At 37.6% G+C, this 14,242-nt stretch overlaps 1 protein-coding gene across 1 annotated transcript in view; it reads right to left on the reverse strand.

Annotated features, from left to right (window-relative positions):
* Positions 1-14,242, reverse strand: part of TAOK1 (TAO kinase 1) — a 166,706-nt gene that overhangs the window by 12,085 nt on the left and 140,379 nt on the right. Inside the window, exons 17-19 of the mRNA XM_044248254.1 lie at positions 13,927-14,166; positions 9,781-9,993; positions 6,928-7,110 (exon numbers count right to left, since the gene is read on the reverse strand). Coding sequence (XP_044104189.1) covers positions 6,928-7,110; positions 9,781-9,993; positions 13,927-14,166 — 636 coding nt within the window. The remainder of the gene's footprint in view (positions 1-6,927; positions 7,111-9,780; positions 9,994-13,926; positions 14,167-14,242) is intronic.

The following is a 14,242-nucleotide window of genomic DNA, read 5'->3' on the forward strand; positions in this document are numbered from 1 at the left end:
CTTAAGACTTAATTACCAGTTTGCATGAAATATGAAGAAGAGAGGAATACATTAAATGACACTACCAGGATGAAATAAGCCAAATCCGTATGTGAGAATTCCTACAGTGCATAATGATCCGATCCTCAACAACAAAAAAGGTGTGTATGTGGGGGATAGTGGTTATAGACTAAATGCTATGCCTGGACTTTGGGTCCCTATCCAAATAAATCAACTTAAGACATTTTTTAAATCAAAGGGGAAATTAAAGCATGAACTGAGTATTAGGTAATATTAAAAATTCATTATTAATTTTGTTAGATATCACAATGGAATTATGGTTATGTCAAAGTCAGAAAGTCCTTATTTGATTCCAAAATATTTTGGAATCAAATGATGGTATGCTGAAATTCCCTCCCACACCTCTTGCCTCCACCACAAAGTTGTATATAGGGAACAAGGGGAGGGATAAGAAAAAAATTAGCAAAATACTGGCAACTGTTGACACTGGGTGGTAAGGAGTTGGGGATTTCATTGTACTAATTCCTCCTACTTCTGTGTGTGTTTGAAAATTTCCATGATAAAAAGTTTTAAAAAAATAAATAAATAGATTTATAAAGGAGCATTGTATCAGTTATCAAAGTATTTGGGGATTTAAGCCAATATTCATTGCTCTCTGCAGAAATCGAACTCAACAAATACATTTAGTTTTTATGCATCAAGTTTTCAGGAGTGTCCTTTTTAAAAAAGCTTGGCATGGGAGACACATGCAAATAAAAAATCACCATAGAGGGCACCTGGGTGGCTCACTGAAGGCTTCTGCCTTCAGCTCAGGTCATGATCCCAGGGTCCTGGGATCGAGTCCTGCATCTGGCTCTCTGCTCAGCGGGAAGCCTGCTTCCCCCCACCCCCCACCTCTCTGCCTGCCTCTCTGCCTACTGTGACCTCTGTCTGTCAAACAAATAAATAAAATCTTAAAAAAAAAAATCACCATAGAATGTGGTAAGATGTAATAACAGATTTACAAGGTATAGCAGAAATAAGAAGGGATGGAGTGATTCATTTTGTAAGGGAGAAAGATGAGGGCAAAGTATGCCCAGAAGAGGTGGCAGAGACTGGATTGTGAAAGAATACAAGTTTACCAGGAAGAGAAAGGGGAAGAAAAGATTATTTTCAGCCAAAGTAACATGTGCAAAGGCATGGGAAAATGATAAAATAAGAAGTATTGGGGCCAGAATGGATTCCAGTAAGAAGAGTTCGAAAATTATTGAACATTCTAAGTACTAAAGTGTTACAAAGTTTTAAACTGAACATTTCATACGAAGGTTGAAGGAGAATTTAAAATTAGACATGAATGCTTCTGAGAGAAAGACATCAAATTGTTAACTGTGATTTCTGAGTGGTGGGACTATAGACATTTTAATTTCTGTTTATGTTTTCCTAACCATGTCAAGTTTTTTTTTTTTTTTGGTAAAGGTTTTATTTTTTAAGTAATCTCTACACTGAATGTGAAGTTCAAACTCACAACCCTGACATCAAGAGTTACATGCTCTAATGACTGAGTCAGCCAAGTGCCCCTAAACTTGTCAAGTTTTAAGAAAAATGGCTGTGTATTTGTAAAATGATTTTCCATTTTTAATAACTACATATAAAATACCCAATTCATATAGGGATTAGGATTCAGGTAGAGATTAAGGATTAGGATTCATATAGAGATTAAGGATTTAAAGAAATTCAAATTTATCTTTGGAATAAATGTAAAACTAATGTAAAACTTTAATGTAAAACTTTCAAAAGTCCACTTACTAAAAGCATTTGTTTTAATTCAAGGGATTTAATAAATGATGTGAATATGCTAAGTAACTGATCTGAATGTTTTGTGTATTATCTAAAGGAAACTCATAACAAAAATATTAAACACATTAATGCTTATCAACCTTTAATCTAGTAAGCATTGCTTCAATTTTGTTTGTTCAGTTTTGTCATTTAAGAAACTCAGAACATTTTTCAATAATATAAAAATGAAACTAAGATTCGTGATAAGCTATATTAATCCTCCCCCCCTTTTTTAAAGGTTTTATATACTCAGGGCACCTGGGTGGCTCAGTGGGTTAAAGCATCTGCCTTCGGCTCAGGTCATGATCTCAGGGTCCTGCGATAGAGCCCCACGTCAGGTCTCTGCTCGGCAGGGAGCCTGCTTCCTCCTCTCTCTCTGCCTGCCTCTCTGCCTACTTGTGATATCTGTCTGTCAAATAAATAAAATCTTTAAAAAATATATAAAGATTTTATATACTCATTTGAGAGAGAGAGAGAGAGATAGGGAGAGCAGAAGCAGGAGGAGGGGCAGTGGGAGAAGCAGCAGACTCCCCACCAAGCAGGGAACCCTATGCAAGGCTAAATCCCAGGACCTGGAGATCATGACTGGAGCCGAAGGTGAAGGCGGATAAAGTTCAACTGACTGAGCCACCCAGTGACCCAATTTCCATTTCTTTCAAAACATGTTACTTATTTTTGCAAGTTAGCAAGGTGGCTTCACTGGGTAGGTAAGAGTTACCATAATTAAGACTTTTGAGAGGCTCTTCCAACCTATCTCTTTTGAAATAAAATGTATTTTTGTGTGAATATTTTCAGTTCAACAAAGAAAGGACCTATAAAATGTCCCAACTGTCAATTCTTATTTAAGAAGTACCAACTATGTTGCTGATGCTGCGAAACACTGAGAGAAAACTAAATGAAATAACAAAACAAACAAACAAAAAGCCCATTTATACTATGGAGATACTGATACTTTTCATGCATGTATGAAACTCATACGGGATTTAACATTTACAGTGATGTTATGTTGCTGAATTTTTAATGTAAATGAAGTATGAGAAAAGGTAAGACCTCATTTGAGTCAACTGAGACTTACTTACTTGGTGTCTCAACCTAAAGGAACAGTTTTGGGTTCATTTGGAGGCTGAAAATAATCCTCAAACAGAATTATAACATTCACTCAGATTCCACCTCTATTTATTTTCAGACAACTGCTTCTTTTCTGTATAACCAGTAAGCACAAAGTGTAGAAAAATAGCTGTTAAAAATTTTCAAAGTTTTTATAGGGAGGGTACATGGATTTGGTAGTTGCCAACTGACCCAAACTGCTTTACGGACCTGGGCTTCACCTGAAATGTAAACATTAGCCCTAAAAACCAAGCAGCAACTGAAGGCTCTGTAGTTTTGTCATCCTATTGTTCTTTTATTATTTTTAATACTAAATAATCATAAGCATTTTCCATTATCAAAGTAATATTTTAAAAGGCAGAAAACAGAACAAATCTACTGTACTAATATAGCTACTACTAGCATTCTTTCAATTTGCTGTAAATTGTCTTTTTTATTTCATTCAACACATCATAAGCATTTTCCCAAATTAATACTGGCTTTGTAGCCATCACTTAAATGAGTAAGATTTCACTGGCTTGGCCATAATTACTTAATTATATCTCTATTCAGATGGTTAGGTGTTTTCTTTTATCTTTTATTTTCTCCCATGTTTTTATTTAAATTCCAGTTAGTTAACACAGAGTGTAATACTAGTTATAGGTGTAAGATTTCATCACATACAAACATACATCACATACAAACATACATTCATCACATACAAACAACACCTGGTACTCGTCACAACAAGAGCACTTAATTCCCATCACCCATTTAATCCATCCGCCTACTCACCTGCCTGCTCACCTCCCCTTTACTAACCTTGATGGTGAGATGTTTTAAATCATGATAAATATGTTATAATGGGGGTGCCTATTACAGCATATAGTTAGCACATAGTTAGCATCTGCCTTCAGCTTAGGTCATGATCCCAGCGTCCTGGGATCAAGTCCCATGTCGGGTACCTGTTCAGCAGGTAGCCTGCTTCTCCCTCTCCTCCCCACTCACACTCCCTGTCACTATTTCTGGCTCTCTCTCAAATAAATAAATAAAATCCTAAAAAAAAGTTATAATGACTGTTTATATGCATAATTTCCCCTATATTTTGCATTTCTTTTCCTTAGACTAAATTCTCAAAGTCTCAAATGCTTAACAATTCCAGAACTCAATATATACATCTGTATTGCTTTTCAAAATGCATTTATAGTATACGAGAGTACTACTGCACCTTCACCTATAGATATCGGTTTAAAACCAGACTTTGTAGAACATGTAGACTTTGGTTCGTATACTGAAATAAAGCTGTATCTGTTATTAATTAGCACTGTTTAACTCTGAACCACTAGGTGGAGCTAAAAATACAAATATATTTTAATAGTACCACTATTTCTTTCATGACACTATTTCTAAAAACTACAGAGGTTTCCTTTATAGTGATAATTTTGAAGTGTAAGCGACAGAACTTCAGACTGAATTTTAAATGTTCAAACTGGAATCAGATCTATACATCTGATAAATTATAGATTTTTCTCAAAATTTATGTGTTCTATCTTTCTTATCCTGAATAAGAAACAAAACCAAGATAATTTTTACAGCCAAATACCTCTCAAAGAAGCTAGAAACAAAGACAGCTGTCCCAGGGAAATAGTAACATCTTAGTTAAGTGGATTTTTTAAGACTATTTTTTGAATATAAGAAGGCATTGTATTTTTATCCAAAAACAGTAACAACTTTCATTAGGCAAAACCATTAGGCAAGTATTCACTTACAATGGACCAACCAGCTGCTGGGAAACGGTTGTGTCAGGAATTCTTTTTTTTTTTTTTTTTAAAGATTTTACTTACTAATTTGTCAGAGAGAGAGCACAAGCAGAGGGAGCAGTAGGCAGAGGGAGAAGCAGGCTCCCCACTGAGTAGGGAGGATGATGTGGGACTTGATCCTAGGACGCTGGGATCCTGACCAGAGCTGAAGGCAGAAGCTTAACTGACAGAGCCACCCAGGTGTCCCTGTATCAGGAATTCTTTTTTTTTTTTAAAGATTTTATTTATTTATTTGAGAGAGAGAGAGACAGCGAGAGAGAGCACGAGCGAGAAGGTCAGAGAGCGAAGCAGACTCCCCATGGAGCTGGGAGCCCGATGCGGGACTCGATCCCGGGACTCCAGGATCACGCCCTGAGCCGAAGGCAGTCGTCCAACCAACTGAGCCACCCAGGCGTCCCTTTTTTTTTTTTTTTTTTTTTAAGATTTTATTTATTTATTTGTCAGAGAGAGAGGGAGAGAGAGCGAGCACAGGCAGACAGAGAGGCAGGCAGAGGCAGAGGGAGAAGCAGGCTCCCTTGAGCCACCCAGGAGTCCCTGTATCAGGAATTCTTCAACACAGCTCTAAATCCTGGATACAACTGATATTCTACTACAGCTGACCCTTGAACAACACGAATTTGAACTACACGGGATCCTCTTACATGTGGATTTTTTCCAGTACTGTACTGCAGACAGGTAACAGTATAGTACTGTACTGTATTTTCTCTTCTCTAGCTTACTTTATTGTAAGAATACAGTATATAATACACATAACATACAAAATATGTACACATATTTATGTTATCGGTAAGATAAGAGTATGTTATCGGTAAGGCATCTGGTCACTTTCATACATGTAAGAAAAGCTACATGCACATTTTCTTTTCTTTTTCTTTTTTAAATTTTATTTATTTATTTATTTGCCAGAGAGGGAGCGAGACAGAGAGAGAGAGAGAGGCAGGCTCCCTGCTGAGCAAGGATTCTGGGATCATGATCTGAGCCAAAGGCAGATCCCAGCACCCCATATGAAATTTTCCACTGCACAGGTTGTCGCAACCCCTAACCCAGGTTGTTTAAGGGTCAACTACACTTCTAGCAACAAATGCTTTCCTCTCTCTTAAAAATCTTCTGCTCACAAAACACACACATACTTAAACACACAAGTTTACTACCTTAAAGGATGAAATGAATTTGGGGATTTTAGTTCTATTCTTTAATATACCTGACAAAGAATAAGTAATAAGTAAATGAAGATACAACTAGAAGTAACATTTTCAGCCTGATCTTCCACTTGTGTGAAAATAATCTTCTGTCCTCTAATTATCTTCCACCAATCTGTATAGCTGCAGGTCCAGGATGCACAAGTGAAATATATATATTCCTGATCCTCTGTCCCCACTTCTCCCAGGCAACTACTAATGTTCTTTTTCTTCACTATCCAAGTTTTTCTCCAATATCCTTAGGTAGAGCTAGGTACATAAAAGAAGTGAGGAACACGGAGCCGGAGCTACTCTCTCCCAATTCAGCTGTCTTCACATAACCCCATATTCCTTCCTCTAGCAATTACCACTTAATTATATTCCCTTGATGTTTAGTACTCAATAATTATAAGGTTCACTGTTAAATCGATAATTTCATTTTTGAATTTTTAAATTTTTTTTAAAGAAATTATTTTATTTATTTATTTGACAGACAGAGAGAGAGACACACACACACACACAGCGAGAGAGGGAACAGAAGCAGGGGGAGTGGAAGAAGCAGGCTTCCCACCGAGCAGGGAGGCCAATGTGGGGCTCGATCCCAGGACCCAGGGATTATGACCTGAGCTGAAGGCAGACACCTAACGACTGAGCCACCCCGCTGCCCCAAATTTTTAAATACTTTTTAAAAAGATTTTATTTATTTGAGAGAGAGAGCACAGGCAGAGGGAGTGGCAGAGGGAGAGGGAGAAGCAGGCTCCCCGCAGAGCAGGAAATCTGATGTGGGGCTCCATCTCAGGAACCCGGCATCATGACCTGAGCCAAACGAAGATGCTTAACTGAATGAGCCAGCCAGGCACTGCAAAGTAGTAATTTTAAAGAAAAAGAAAAACACTACCAAAACCAGAAATAAGGAGATACCGTATTGTGAAAATAATTCAATGTCACCTGTCAATATAAAAAAAGACTTATAATGCTTCTGCTGAAAGCAAACACTGGCACAATTACCTTCCTCATATTACTTATACCTTTTGTTCTAAGAGTGCCCGGCGGAGGGAGACCCTCTGTTCAAGCTCTCGAAGTTCTCGATCATGTTGTGCCTCTGCTTGCATCTTGATTTTGCTCTGATATGCATTCAACAGCTCCAGTTCCTGCTGCAGCTGCATCTTCAAAACCTGGCACTCTGCTTCCTGTGCTTCATCCAAACGTAGCTGAAAAAGAGAAAGAAAATATATACTACTGTGAGTTATCTATTCCTCACCTATGGAAAAGAGCAGGTATGAGACAAGATGAAGTACTCTTTTGCAGGATACACAACTGTTCTCTCTCATGTCTTAGAGTAAACATCTCTGAAGAAAGCAGGCCTACCCCTGGGACAAATAATATATTTTATGTTAATTAAAAAAAAAAAAAGGAGAAGGCCTAGTAACTAACCATTGATGGCATTAGGAAGATAAAGCTATCAGGAGCTCTTTGGAGGATGCCTAACTAACCTTTTTTTTTTTTTTTTAAGATTTTATTTTTAAATTTTTTATATATATATATTTTTTAAAAGATTTTATTTATTTATTTGACAAAGAGAGATCACAAGTAGGCAGAGAGAGATTGGAGGAAGCAGGAAAGCAGGCTCCCTGCGGAGCAGAGAGCCAGATGCAGGGCTTGATCCCAGGACCATGGGACCATGACCCGAGCGGAAGGCAGAGGCTTCAACCTACTGAGCCGCCCAGGCGCCCCTTTTTTTAAGATTTAAAAAAAAATTTTATTTATTTGACAGACAGAGATTATAAGCAGGCAGAAGAGGCAGGCAGAGAGAGAGAGAGAGGAGGAAGTAGGCTCCCCGCTGAGCAGAAAGCCCGATGTGGGGCTCGATCTAAGGACCCTGCGATCATGACCTGAGCCGAAGGCAGAGGCTTTAACCCACTGAGCCACCCAGGTGCCCCAATAACTACGTTTTTCTTAAGAAAAATCTAGAATATGATCAGATGATATAAGTAAGACTGAATGCTTTCTTTCCAATGGGAATAACTATGGCATAAAGACAAGCAAACAGTCTACTGGCCAAATCTGGGCGGCTGCCTGGGTTTTTTTTTTTTTTTTTCTTTGAAGATTTATTTATTTATCCTAAAGAAAGAGAGTGAGAGGAAGACAGAGAGGGAGAGAGAATCCCAAGCTACTCCTCATTGAGTAAGAGGCCCGACAGGGAGCTTGATCTCAAGACCCTAACTAAGATCACTATCTGAGCTGAAACCAAGAGTTGGAGGCTTAACCAACTGCACCACCCAGGAGCCCCAAGAATGGTTTTTACTTTTGAAATAGTTACATTTGCAAAAGCTATGTAAGTACCCACATAATATTTTCAATTTTGACTCCTGGCCTACAAACTCTAAAATATTTAAAACCGAGCCCTTTATTTTAAGTTAATTTTTTTTATTTTTAAAAAGATTTTATTTGAGAGAGAGAGAGAGAAGCAGGGTCTCTGCTAAGCAGAGAGCCTGACCTGGGGCTTGATCTCAGAACTTTGAGATCATCACCTGAGCCAAAGGCAGCAGCTCAACCCACTGAGCCACCCAGGCACCCCAATCTGGCACTTCAAGAAAATGTTTATAAAACTTCTATAGAAAATATTTTGGGGCACCTAGGTGGCTTAGTCGGTTTTGTCAGACTCTTGGTTTTGAGTCTGGTCATGATCTCAGAGTTATGGGATCCAGCCCTGCATGGGGCTCTGAGCTCAGCAGGAAGTTTGGTTTTTTCCTCCTCTGTCTACCCACCCCCCATTCCCTGTACTCTCTCAAATAAATAAATCTTTAATTAAATAAAAAAAGAACGTGAAGTTTTAAATAGGCTCTCCGCCAGTGCCTCTCAGGTGTTTAGCATATATCCCAATAGCATATATCAAGATTGGAGCAGCAGTTTTGTAAGGTAGTGGGCAAAAGTAGTACTGTATCTGGACTCCAAATGGTCACATTTGAGTACAAATATGAAATATTTTCTTGGGGCGCCTGGGTGGCTCAGTGGGTTAAGCCGCTGCCTTTGGCTCAAGTCATGATCTCAGGGTCCTGGGATCGAGTCCCGCATCGGGCTCTCTGCTCAGCGGGGAGCCTGCTTCCCTCTCTCTTTCTCTCTCTCTACTTGTGATCTCCTCTCTGTCAAATAAATAAATAAATTCTTAAAAAAAAAATTTTTTTTTTTAAGATTTTATTTATTTATTTGACAGACAGAGATCACAAGTAGTCAGAGAGGCAGGCAGAGAGAAAGGGGAAAGCAGGCTCCCCACAGAGCAGAGAGCCTGATGCAGGCCTCGATCCCAGGACCCCGAGATCATGACCCGAGCCGAAGGCAGAGGCTTTAACCCACTGAGCCACCCAGGCACCCCAAGAAATACTTTCTTTATCACAAATGGAAATACGGTATTTCTCTTGCATATCAGTGGTTCCCTAAAGACTTCAGAATCAAATCTACATTTTGGGGGCATCTGGGTGGCTCACTGGGTTAAAGCCTCTGCCTTCCGCTCAGGTCATGATCCCAAGGTCCGGGGATCAAGCTCCGTATCGGGCTCTCTGCACAGCGGGGAGCCTGCTTCCTCCTCTTTCTCTCTGCCTGCCTCTCTGCCTACTTGTGATCTCTGTCAAATAAATAAATAAATAAGATCTTAAAAAAAAACAAAAACAAAAACAAAAAAACTTCAGGTCTGAATGTATCAGTGAGAATTCTATATACATCATGCATGCTTCTAAGCAATGTTCAGAGAAGGAAGGATATGGAGCAACACTATGATATCCCAAGCTGCAGAAGAACTATCATTTCTAACTAGTATTTTAATTGCTGGGTAGAAGAAAAGGATCACTAACTAAATTTATTTTGCCTAAATAAAACAAACTCACAGCTTGTGTGGAAAGCATTTCATTAATGCTGTGGTCATACTGCTCAGCCAAGATGGCTAACTTCCGGGTCTGTTCTTCTTTGAGCCGTTTCAGAACAGCCTTGTGCTCACTCTTTGGTGTTGTCTCCAATAGGTGATTTCTTAATGCTTTATACTGTCTGGTTTGGATTTTGCAGGTGTCCTGAAACTGCTTTTTTATTTGGAGTTCTTTAGACTGGGAAGAAAAAAATTGATACATATAATTTTTAACATATGGCATTTGATATTCCTTAGGCTTACATTAAAATAAAGTCTACAAGGAAAAAAGGAGAAGAAAAAAGGTCAGATCATAAGGCTGCAGGTACTTTTGCACTTGGCTATTGGGTCAAATCACTGGATTCTATGCATTTTTATAACAAAAGCTCTAATTTAAAACATTAAAATATCCATAACCTCATTTATCACAGGACTTCAAATACTTGCTATTTTGTTAAGAAATTCGGTGCCTTGAGTAAATATTAAAATTAGCTTGAATTACCATGTATACTGATGACAGAAAATTAAATTTCTTCTCATGTATTAAGTATGTATGAAAGTATTTTACAGGACAGACAATATTTTATCAGATCTCTGAGGGAGAAAATAAGCATTCTGTTCCTTATCTGAGACACTTTGTTTTAATTTCTTCTAACAATCTCAACTCTAACTACATACTGAAAGTATATGCTAACTACATACTACATACAAAAGCAGGATATTAATAAATAATATTATTTATTAGTTAATTATCTTTTCCTTAAGGGAATAAACTAGGTAGAAACAAAATTAGTAATGGTTTATTCTTTAATACCATAAGCAAAAACGTGAAAATCAGTCAGGTTAACTCATCTTTTAAAGGTCAAACAAAAGTTATGGGGCAAAGGAGAGGACAACTTTCTTGGGAGTGATAAGAGACATGAGCTACATAAATATTTCTGAGATATAATAATTGAGCTCAGATACAGAAGAGTTTTGGCTTTGGTTTTTGTTAATCACAGGTTATTCTATGAACTCATGTTTTAATAAAGTTTAGTAAGATGAGATATAATTCTACAAAGTATACTAGTGAGTCTGTGAGAATATATTCATTTACTACACTAAGGCAGAACATATACTTGGAATTATTTTACCTTAATATAAATACTGCCAGACATTGATTGGATGATTCAGCATGCAACAAATGCACACCTTACCAAAGTAAAACACTTGTCGGGGAACTAGTTATTCACCATTCAACACCAAATAGACCTTTTCCATATTTTACACCAACTGAGGCACTAGGTCATAGTCACTAATACTTTATTCTGTGAAGGGTCACAACAGAACCCTGTGAAGGGTCTAACTAGAAAGAGAAACTCTTGGGTTAATTATGCTCTGTAGTACCACACTTAAATACTGTCCTTGGTTAACAAAATTCTTCCAAGTTGGCTAGGAATGAAACAAGGAGATTTAGACATTCTTTCCTGCGTCTGTATAACATTCAATCTTTTAGAAGTTTTACCAAGAAAACCGTATAATCATTCCGTATCATTAGCCTAATGAGAAAAAGGAACTTGCAATTTTTTTCAACAAGAAGAGTAACACCTATTATCAAGAATAAACTATATCCTTCAATAGCTAACCCAAGTGAAAACAAGAACAAAGTTATAGTTCTTTCTATCATTTAAACTCACTGAACACGATTATCTGGATGGCAGATGAAGAAACAGCAGAGTAGGCAATACATGTTTACTCAGTCCATTCTACAGAAACCCAAGTGCTCAAACTAAAGTCCCCCTAACTCCCCATTGAAGTCTTGAAGGAAGCTGGAAGAGACAACTATTATGACTTAGGCATATAAAAATGCGACACGTGGTGTTAAAATACAGTTTGTTCTGTTCAAATGGAGCAAGTAGACAGATATACATAACTAAGAGGAACAGTATGATTTTCTTCCCTACTAAAGTAACAGAATAATTTCCTTTACAGAAAATCTTGAGCTCACTGGTCATCAAAGGAGGCATTCTAAGTCATTCGAAGTCTGACTATGATTGTGAAATATTATTTTTCTCCTCACATTTGATATAGTATGTGTAAAAATCTAATCTAGTGTTTACAAGCTTTCAAACTAAAAAGGTTACAATAAGAGGAAACAGAAAAGAAGGCTTAAACATCAAACAATCTACCTATTCCAAGTCTTAGAGAAATGCAATCCTATCAGTTTTATGGTATGACTAGAGAAAACAAACAAGCTTTCAGTTTCGTTTGCTTCTGGGTGCTGCTGACTTTAAAGCAATAATAAATTTTACAGACATACTGTTTTAAAAATCTTTTAGGGGAAATTGTCTGTTTTGTAGCCAAAACAGTATATATATATACCCTCTTCATCACAAAGATAAATCTGAAAAATCATTATGAATTCCAATTTTTTAAGTATGATTAATAAAGGTTACATGGGGAGTCAACACAAGCTACTCCATAAATGATTTTTATTAGTTAATTCGAAGACACAAAAAAGTGAAATTTTATCCCAGTTCACAAGGAAAGGGTAAACCATTTTAATTTTGAATATATTTCATTCAAGACAGTCTATTTAGAAGTGAGCTGTGCTGGAATTCAGAGTTACAATTGGATGTAGTATAGTTTCTAGATTTTTTTTTTTTTTAAAGATTTTATTTATTTATTTGAGAGAGAGTCAGTGAGAAAGAGCATGAGTGAGGAGAAGGTCAGAGGGAGGAGGAGACTCCCCATGGAGCTGGGAGCCTGATGCGGGACTCGATCTCGGGACTCCGGGATCATGACCTGAGCCGAAGGCAGTCGTCCAACCAACTGAGCCACCCAGGCGTCCCTAGTTTCTAGATTTTAACACAGATTACCTCTGCGAATAAATCTCACTTCACTCCAGGACAGTTAAAGACAAGAAACAATTTTACAGTTAAATTCTCAAACAAAATGGGGTAGGGTAAAGTTTAAAAAGGAAATACCGTGGGATATGGGCCTTACTGGATGTAAATCGAAGTTTAAAATTTGCAGACATATCCAAATTAATTGAGGTACTACTTTAGATGACAGCCTATGCAGTGGATGGTTTTGTTTTTGCTCATTAAGATTAATGTGATTAGGGGTGCCTGGGTGGCTCAGTGGGTTAAAGCCTCTGCCTTCAGCTCAGGTCATGATCCCAGTGTCCTGGGATCGAGCCCCGCATTGGGCTCTCTGCTCAGCAGGGAGCCTGCTTCTCCCCCCACCGCCTGTCTCTCTGCCTACTTGTGATCTCCGTCAAATAAATAAATAAAATCTTGGAAAAAAAAAGATTAATGTGATTATACTCCTTCAAATATTTGTTACAAGTTATAAAATTTGAAAACACCTTGGAATTGCTAACTCTCGTTGACTATGGGTTAGACCAGCTGGCTGGAGAGACAAGGAGAGTGAGGGAAATATCTATAATACACTTTGGCATCCTCATAGTTCATTCTATGTGAATGAATTACTGTATTCAAAGTAAATACAAAATTTAAAGTCCTTTGGTATTATATATCACCAACACTTGTCTTTATTTATTTTTGGGGGGGAGGACTATATGACAACTTGCTCTACTCTGATGTGCTAATTAAAACAAAACAAAACAAACAAAAAAATACACATATATATCCCAACTACCTATGCCATGGTCTTACCTACATTACCAAGCAAAGAAAGCAAGCAAGTAGACTCACACTGTGATGATTCCTTTGTTCCTCTTAAGATAAGTACAATGAAGGGAGAGGGAGTAAAAAGACATTTTCTATTTATTGGCTTCTGTGCTGGTTAAGAACTTAGTGTCTTACAGGAAATAAGATTCCAAAATTATATTACTTGGAACAGAGAGAAGAAAACAGGTTAGCATATTGACATGTCGACTGTAATAATAGCATTGGACATTTGAGTACATTAAAAATCAGAATTTTGATTTTTTATGGCACGTCCTACAGTTAAAAGTTTTGGTATAATGTTGAGAGATACATAAGCAAAAAGTCTACAGCTATATTAAAACTAACCAAACATTCTTCAAATGAAAAGAAAAAAGTTTATTGATTTGTTTATGCCAGACCTCTTACATGGATGTCATTTATCTCTTTCCCCTTTTATCAAGATACTTAGTTAAAGGTACCTTTAGACTCTTGGGCTGTTGTCGAACCTCCATGACATGCTTTCGCCTTAGTTCCCTTTCTCTTCGCTTGTTATATTCCAGCTGGTTTGTCAGCTCAGTTTGATGCTGCAATCGGATCAACTCACAGCGCATCTTCTGAATGGTGTTGAGGTGACGGAACTCCAGTTCCTGCATGGATTCATGCTGTCGCAGTAGCATGGCATGCTCTAAGTCCTTCTGAGTCTGCCTTTTATTTAACTCCTAATCCATAACACAAAAGACAAAGGTATAATATTGCTGTATGATGCCAGAAAAAAAAATCCTGAGAAAGAGAACA

The sequence above is a fragment of the Neovison vison genome, chromosome 5 (assembly GCF_020171115.1).
Source record: "Neovison vison isolate M4711 chromosome 5, ASM_NN_V1, whole genome shotgun sequence".
Taxonomy (NCBI): Eukaryota; Metazoa; Chordata; class Mammalia; order Carnivora; family Mustelidae; genus Neogale; species Neogale vison.